Source organism: Dipodomys ordii, unplaced genomic scaffold (genome assembly GCF_000151885.1).
Source record: "Dipodomys ordii isolate 6190 unplaced genomic scaffold, Dord_2.0 Scaffold103, whole genome shotgun sequence".
NCBI lineage: Eukaryota > Metazoa > Chordata > Mammalia > Rodentia > Heteromyidae > Dipodomys > Dipodomys ordii.
The window spans coordinates 265,535-273,649 of record NW_012267319.1 but is presented as its reverse complement, the minus strand read 5'-3'; the positions used below and the strand labels follow the sequence as shown (position 1 = coordinate 273,649).

At 39.7% G+C, this 8,115-nt stretch overlaps 1 protein-coding gene across 1 annotated transcript in view; it reads left to right on the top strand.

Moving 5' to 3' along the window:
- The window catches only part of Brwd1 (bromodomain and WD repeat domain containing 1), a 107,750-nt gene that overhangs the window by 65,551 nt on the left and 34,084 nt on the right, over window positions 1–8,115 (top strand). The window contains exons 22-25 of the mRNA XM_013027337.1: window positions 1,238–1,362; window positions 2,225–2,307; window positions 3,356–3,467; window positions 4,226–4,287. Coding sequence (XP_012882791.1) covers window positions 1,238–1,362; window positions 2,225–2,307; window positions 3,356–3,467; window positions 4,226–4,287 — 382 coding nt within the window. The remainder of the gene's footprint in view (window positions 1–1,237; window positions 1,363–2,224; window positions 2,308–3,355; window positions 3,468–4,225; window positions 4,288–8,115) is intronic.

The window sequence follows — 8,115 nt, the reverse complement described above, 5'->3', positions numbered from 1 at the left end:
CCCCACTGTGGTTTGAATTCAGGACCTCTTGCTTCCTAGCAAGCAGTCTACCACTAGTGTTTCACTCCCAGCCTTTTGTAGGCTACTACTTGGAAGGAAGAGGAAGATTGCTTTGGTTCTTGGGGTTTTGTGGTTCCATGTGATGTGCATATCAGGAGTGTTGTTTTTTTTGTCGGTCATGGGGCTTGAACTCTGGGCTTAGACGCTGTCCTTGTGCTCTTCAGCTCAAGGCGAGTGCTCTACTGTTTGAGCCACAGCACCACTTCCAGTTTTCTAGTGGTTTATTGTGGATAAGAGTCTCACGAACTTTCCTGCCCGGGCTGGCTTTGAAACACGATCCTGAGATCTCAGCCTCCTGAGTAGCTGGGATACAGGCGTGAGCCACCGGCGCCCTGCTTCCGGAGTGCTTTTCTGGTGCATTGAATCTGTGGATTGCTTTTTAACACCACTATTTCCAGTTTGTAAACATGAGATATCCTTCTAAATTTTGTGCTCTCCTCAGTTTCATTCATCAGTGTTTCATTATTTTTATTGTAGAATTCATTCACCTTTATTTAAATTTGTTCTTTGGTATTTTCTTTTCTTTGCCTATATTGTAAATAGGATGGTCTTTTGAGTAATTACATAGAACGTTTGTTTTATGAATAAATGCTTATTGTTTTTCTGTACTCCTGGTATTTGAAGGTTATTTTGTTTAGGTGGGAGGGCACTTTACCCTGCTCCTGTGCTCTTCTCACTACACATAGTGGACCATAAAACAAGAGAGGTCATTGAGTGCATTAGGCAAAAAGTTAATGCCAAGTGTGTTTGAAGAATATATATGAGTAATTAAAACACTTATAGATGATTCCATAAGTAAAAATTTGTGTACAAAGAGAAGACAACAAAATGTATTACTTTGTTAACAGTTGTCTTTTAATACTGTGCTGATCTGTGTTTTTATTTGTATTCTTTTTTTCTTAATATGTATTTTTTATTGTAAAGATACTGTATAGAGGGGTTACAGTTACACAAGCAAGGTAATGTTATTTGTATTCTTTTGTAGTATATATTTGGTTATATGAGTGTACAGTCTTGAATAAGTATGATTCTTATATTAGAAACTAAACGTTGTGCCATGGAGATTTTAAAAAATGATTGCTATTATAAATTAACATGGCTGATTGGGTGGTCTAAGTTTAATTCAGTTGAGAGTTACAGTACTGAATTGCTTTATTTTAACCATTTTATGTTAAAGGATCAAGAATTGGTCAAAATAGTTGGGATCCGATACGAGGTTGGGCCGCCTACACTCTGTTGCCTCAAACTAGCATTCCTCGACCCGGCTAGTGGAAGACTTACTGATAAATCCTTCTCCATTAGGTGGGTGTGGTTTTAGTGAATTACTGCACTTAATCTCCCTTCTTGCTCATTAGCTTGTCTTCCATTTCAGCTGTAGTAGTCTTGTGGGCAGCCAGAGATAGGGGTTGAGCTTCAGGTGACTAGAACTTGTTAGTGGACTGGCACTTTGTCAAGCAGGCCTTAGGCAGGGACCATCTGTTCCATAGGCTTTGATGCCACTTGTGTGGGCAGGGAACTGCTGGGAATGCTTTCTGCCTTAGTGAAGAACATTTCAGAGTAAGTTGCTGCACCTGTGCCATCCATGGTGGTCGCTGCTACACACCTGCAGCATGGCTAATTCCAGCATGGTGTTCATGTGCACACTGTGCTTTGAAAACTTGGAAAGAAGAAAAAAAAGCCCAATAATTCTTACTGAAATAATACTGAAGATATAACTGGGTTAAATAAAATACACTATTAAAATTTATTTCTTTTTACCTTTAAAAATATGGCTAGTTAGCTGGGCCCTGGTGGCTCATGCCTATAATCTTTGTTATTCTGAGGATCACGGTTCAGAGCCAGCCTGGGCAGGAGAGTCCATGAGACTCTTATCTCCAATAAACCACCAGAAAACTGGAAGTGGTGCTGTGGCTCAAGTGGTAGAGTACTTGCCTTGATCTCAGGGACTGTCCCCAGGCCCAGAGTTCAAGCCCTATGGTGGACAACAATTATGTGTGTGTGTGTGTCTCTAGTTAAAAACTTACACAGTTTCTTTTACATTCCTTTTGGACAGTGTTGTTTTCTATTATAACTTGAGTGAGCATTGTAAATTTTTTTTTCTTTGCTGGGCAGAAACTTTTTTTTTCTCTAGCATTGTAACTTTTTTAACTTTTTTTTTTTTTAGATATCATGACATGCCAGATGTTATTGACTTTCTTGTATTGCGTCAGTTCTACGATGAAGCAAGACAGAGGAATTGGCAGTCTTGTAAGTCTGTCTGCCTATTGAATTTTATATAGTCTTAACAATCTTTCATTTTATCTATCTTTTGGTTGTAACACTCTTGATTGTGATTTATGTAAACATAGAAACTCTTGAGAATGAAACTTGAGTTATTGCTGGATATTTTACTTAGGGCTTGGCCCAAATTTTAGGAGACTTTGTTAGCCAACCATTTTTCTTTTGTGGTTTGTACATTTGGAAAACATTATTTTGACCCTTTGAGTATGGGCTTAATTTTTAGATCTCCACACGCCATGTCAGGTATGGTTATTTTCATATGATAATTTGCACTACTGTCCTATGATTTTAAAAGTAGGATAGTTTATATAATCTTAAAGTAATCATGAAGTGTAACCAAACTTAACTGTTACAATTTCGATTCTGTAGGAAATTTTGTGTACACTCTACACTTAATAACTGTACTAACAAGTATATATTAATAACATACATATAATGAAAGATTTTTGGATTTTCTTAATCTTTATTCTTTGCTTCATTTTGTAAACTGTAATATAACTTATCTGGGATGGTCTTTTGAGTTCATTGAACAAAGAAATTTCACTCATAAGCCATTTTGTTCTATTATGTTGTATGGCTGTTGACCTTAATGTGTTCGTGAATGTAACACTGTTCTTACATTTGTTATCGCTGAAACTTGTTGGAGAGTGCAGGAAAGTTGGCTCATTTCAAAATAATTCATGTTAATTTCTTTTTTGTGCCAGTACTGGGGCTTGAACTCAGGGCCTGGGTGATTTTTTTGCTCAACGCTGGCACTACCACTTGAGTCACACCTCCACTTCAAGCTTTTTCCCAGTTATTTGGAGAAAAATGTCTCATGGATTTCCTGTTTGAGCTGGCTTTGAACAGTGATTTTGGATTTCAGCCTCCTGAGTAGCTAGAACTACAGGTCTGAGGCACTGATGCCTAGCTGTACATGTTGATTTCTATTCTATATGTTTCCATGCTATTTTATAAATAACATTGTTGACAGATGTTAACAAAGTCTCAGTCTTTTTGGTCCTTTGTTTCCTAGGTGACAGATTTCGGTCTATCATTGATGACGCTTGGTGGTTTGGGACAGTGCTGAGTCAAGAACCATATCAGCCACAGTATCCAGATAGTCATTTCCAGTGTTACGTTGTAAGGTTTGTATGCTGGTAGAAAGTATCACTTGTCAGTCATTTAAGATGATAGGTTCCTGAAGTAGACATTTCAGGTTTGATAGAATTTGACTTACCGTGAACTCATTGTGACGTCTTGTTTATTTTCTGTTATAATTCTCCTGCTGGTTCATGTTCTGCTTGCTACCCTGGAAATATGTCTGTATCCTCCTAATTTTTTTTTTTTTTTTTTGGGTCCAGTCGTGGGGCCTGAACTCTGGGCCTGGGCGCTGTCCCTCAGCTCTTCAGCTCAAGGCTAGTGCTCTACCATTTGAGCCACAGAGCCACTTCCGGCTTTTTTCTTTTTGCTTATGTGGTGCTGAGGAATCGAACCCAGGGCCTCAGGCATGCAAGGGAAGCGCTCTACCACTGAGCCACCTTCCCAGCCCCTCCTCCTAATTTTTATTTACCTAATATTGTCATAATTAGAGTTCAGGAGTAAGTATTAATATTAGATCATTAATCTTCTTCCCATTGGCTACCTAGTCTGGGCTGCCAGGCAAAGCCTTCATCATGTCTTCACTTCGTGCTCTGGGTCCAGGAGGACTGCTTTCTCCTTCACCTCGCAGAACACTTTACACTTTCTATTACTACTAAACCTTTTTAAGTGATTGAAGTCAGTATTTAGCCTTTCCTTGCTGCAGTGGGTCATTTCATAGTTGAAGTCTTTTTGCTGCCTTCTCTGCTGTGCATGATTTGTTCTCCTGAAAGGCTAACAAGAGTATTATTGTTTTTGTAACCAGGTGGGACAATACTGAAATTGAAAAACTGAGCCCATGGGACATGGAACCAATTCCTGAAAATGGTATATATTCACCAAATCATATTTTACATTATTTACATTTTTCTATTGCCAATATATATTCAAGACATACCGCTGTTCTTCCATAATTGTTTTCAAATTGTTTAGGAACTCAGAACTTTATGTATGGAAAAAGATGACAGAACTCCATATGTGACTTACTTGTTCCTGACCTCAGATTCCAGCCCTATTCCAGAAGTCAGTAACCTGTTATCTGCCCCAGAACCCCGCTCGAAACTCTCGTGGGCCTCCGCATGTAGCCCTGCTCCCTTTCCTTCATCCTTACTCTGTTACTCTGGTCTTCCTTTCCATGGACTGTCTGTTCTTACTTTGAAAGTCAAGCACTGCTGCAGCCATGCTGCCCCATGGCTCCTGAACCACCAGCTGTTTACTTAGCTCCTTTCCTTTAGTACTGTTACTTTTTCACTTTTCATTTGGCTATATTGATTTTAGCTGTGAAATTATTTCCTTCTTGTTCACTTTGATCAATATTTGAAAGGATACTTTATCTTTCTTTCTGCTATTTTTTTTTAACTGCCAAACTGTCTTCTGTCATGTTTGACTTAACAGAACTTGTTCTAGCTGGCACTGTGGTACAGACCTGTAATCATGGCACTGGGAGACAGAGGCAGGTCCCAAGCCACCTTCTGTGTTTTCTCTTCTGTCACATCACCGTCAACCATTGTTGCAGTTTTATTTTGTAATTAAGAGTTTTGTGGAAATACTGACCACCTTCAGAATTTTATAACAGCATTATTAGAAGTCATTGATGACTGTTAAATTTTCTTTTTAGCTTACTTACCAGTAGTAGGTATGCATACGAAGGTAATTTGCAGTGTGCAAAGCACTTAATAGTAAAAATCCCACTTTATTTTTGGTTGGTCGTGGGGCTTGACCTGGGCGCTGTCCTTGAGCTCTTCAACTCAAGTCTAGTACTCTACCACTTTGAACTACACCACCACTTCGGGTTTTCTGGTGATTAAGTGGAGATAAGAGTCTCATGGACTTTCCTGCCTGGGCTGGCTTTGAACCATGATCCTCAGATCTCAGTCCTGAGTAACTAGGATAACAGGTGTGAGCTGCCATGGCCCAATTGCCTTGCTATCTCTTTTTTTGCTTTTATTGTTACTGTTTTATTATTTTGTTTTATTGTTTTATTTATTTGCTTTTATTGTTGTTTTTGTTCCACACATAGGGTGATCAGTATTAAACAGAACATTTAACAGGAAGTACTTTATGGCTCTCTCTTCTCCAGTGGTCTGTTCTTCCCTGTTCTCCCTGTACTCTAAGGTCTGTCTTCAGACCTCAGCTGATCTTTTGGCCCCTGGCTTTCTCCTCCTTACATGTGGCCTCCTTTCTTTCACCAGGCAGGCTGCTGTAGTCCAAGGGCTCCATCTTTGTTTCTTTTTTTAAATTTTATTTTATTGTAAAGGTAATATACAGAGGGGTTACAGTTATATAAGCCCAAGTAATGAGTACATTTCTTTTTGAGCAGTGTCACCCCCTCCTTCATCTTCTCCCACTTTTGTTTCTATTCTCTATGCTAATGTTCAGTGCCTCACAAACTATTGCCTCTTGTGCTTTTTTTTTTGGTGGGGGGAGGGGAAGGATTCTAACCTGAATGATACACAAAAAAATCCCTAATTAATTTTTTTTTATTTTTATTATTTTAAATTTTTATTGTGAAAATACTGTACAGAGGGGTTACAATAACATGGGCAAGATAATGAGCACATTTCTTATCAAGCATTGTAGCCTCCTGCTTTGTTTCCCCTTCCCATCCCTTCGTATCCCCCCCCCCCATCTCCCCCACCAAAGTTGTAAAGTTCGTTTTTCGACATAACGACTTGTACATCTCATTGCTGCAATGGGTCCTCCTGTATCCCTGTTTTAACAATTTGTTTTTTCCCTTCCCCTCCACATATACCAACATCATATATAGTGAAAGCAGGGGTTGTACCATGGGGGAGGGACATACAAGGCAACAAAGACATAATCTTATAAATATGTTAGAAACAATTGCATGAAAGATCTCTCTCTCTCTCTTTTTTTTTTTTGGTCAGTCGTGGGGCTTGAGTTCTAGGCCTGGGAGCTGTCCCTGAACAATTCAGCTCAAGGCTCATGCTCTACCACTTGAGCCATTGCACCACTTCTAGTTTTCTGGTGTTTTTTTTTTTAATTGTGATTAAGTGATTACATAATTTCTCAAATGTCACAGTATTGTGGAATAATGATGCTCATTTAAAGTCACAAGCTCATTCTAACTTTCCTGGAGCAAATTGTCTATCACGGTCTAAAACATGTAACTGTGTACACATATACACCATACATGTGATCAGCAGCATGGGGTTATTTAGTAGTGGTTCTACCAGATGAGTGGAAGTTCTTTGTTTCTTAAGTCCTGTTAATTTTGTCGTATCACCTAACATTTTGGATTTAGCATCCACTTATCAGGGAGACCATGTATGTACCGTTTGTCTCTTTGCTCTTAGCTTACCTTGCTCAACATGATTTCTTCTAGCTCCATCCATTTCCCTGCAAATGCCACCTAATTAACTTTTGAGCACTCTGCTAGACATTGTTCTCAACAACTCTGAGGTAGAAGCCTTCATTTTTGATTGCGGGATAGGGGTGGCAGAGAGGGAGGTCTTGGGGCTTGAACTTGGGGCCTGGGCATTGTCCGTGAGCTCTTTTTGCTCAAGTCTAGTACTCTACCACTTTGAGCCACATTGTGACTTTTAGTTTTCTGTTGGTAGATTGAAGATAAGAGTCCTATGCGCTGGCTTTGGACTGTGATTCTCAGATCTTAGCCTGCTGAGTAGCTAGGATTACAGTTGTGAGCTTCCAGCCCCCAGCTTAGGTAGAAACTTTTTACTGTCCTTGTTAGCAGTGGGTAGATTGAGATACAGGTTAAAAATGCAAAGTAAGAGCTGGACAAGGTGGAGTCTCAGAGAGAGAGGGCAACAACCTGGTCTGCATAGTGAAACACTGTTTATAAACAAACCTTGTTTAGGGTCCATGGTATTAAGTGTGATGTGGTTTAAGATTCTTCGGTTTAAAAAAAAAAGTCTTTTGTTATATTGACTGCTCATACAGCTTTCCTCCATCCTCTCCTTTTTTTTTTTTTTTTTTTTAAAGTTGAGGTGCGTGGGATTAGTCCTAGGTCCTTGTTCCTGTTTGGCAGGTGGGTTGCCTAGCCTGGCTGGAGTCAGCCCTCTTCCTGAGATGTGGAAGTACAGACTTGTGCCACTTCTCCCAGCTGCCTTAACTGCCTTGCCTTTTGGATAGGCTGAAATCATTACTGTGAAATGGACTGTGAAAGGGAGAATTTCAGTTTCTTTGAGTGGTGGATATCTTGTCTCCTCAATTTCTTATGTTTCTGTAGAAAATAAAATTGAAGTCATTTTTTCTTTTTCAAGAACATGACTTAAACGTTTGTTGCCATCATCATTCATACTTAAAATTGTCCATCCCATAGCTAATCATAACAGGTCAGACCTTGAAGTTGAGATCATTCACAGAGCCAGACAGTGGTATCTCACACCTGTAATTCTAACTACTCAGGAAGCTGAGATCTGAGGATCTTGGTTCAAGCCAGCCCAGGCAGACAAATCCAAGAGACTCTTACCACCAATTAACCAGCAAAATCCAGAGTGGAGGTGTGCTGCAAGTGGTGGAGTCAAGTGAGAGCATGAAGCCCAGAGTTCAAAAAGTTAATCAATTGATGTTGTATAAAACATGTTCAGCCGGGCGCTGGTGGCTCACGCCTGTAATCCTAGCTACTCAGGAGGCTGAGATCTGAGGATCGCGGTTCAAAGCCAGCCAGCCCGG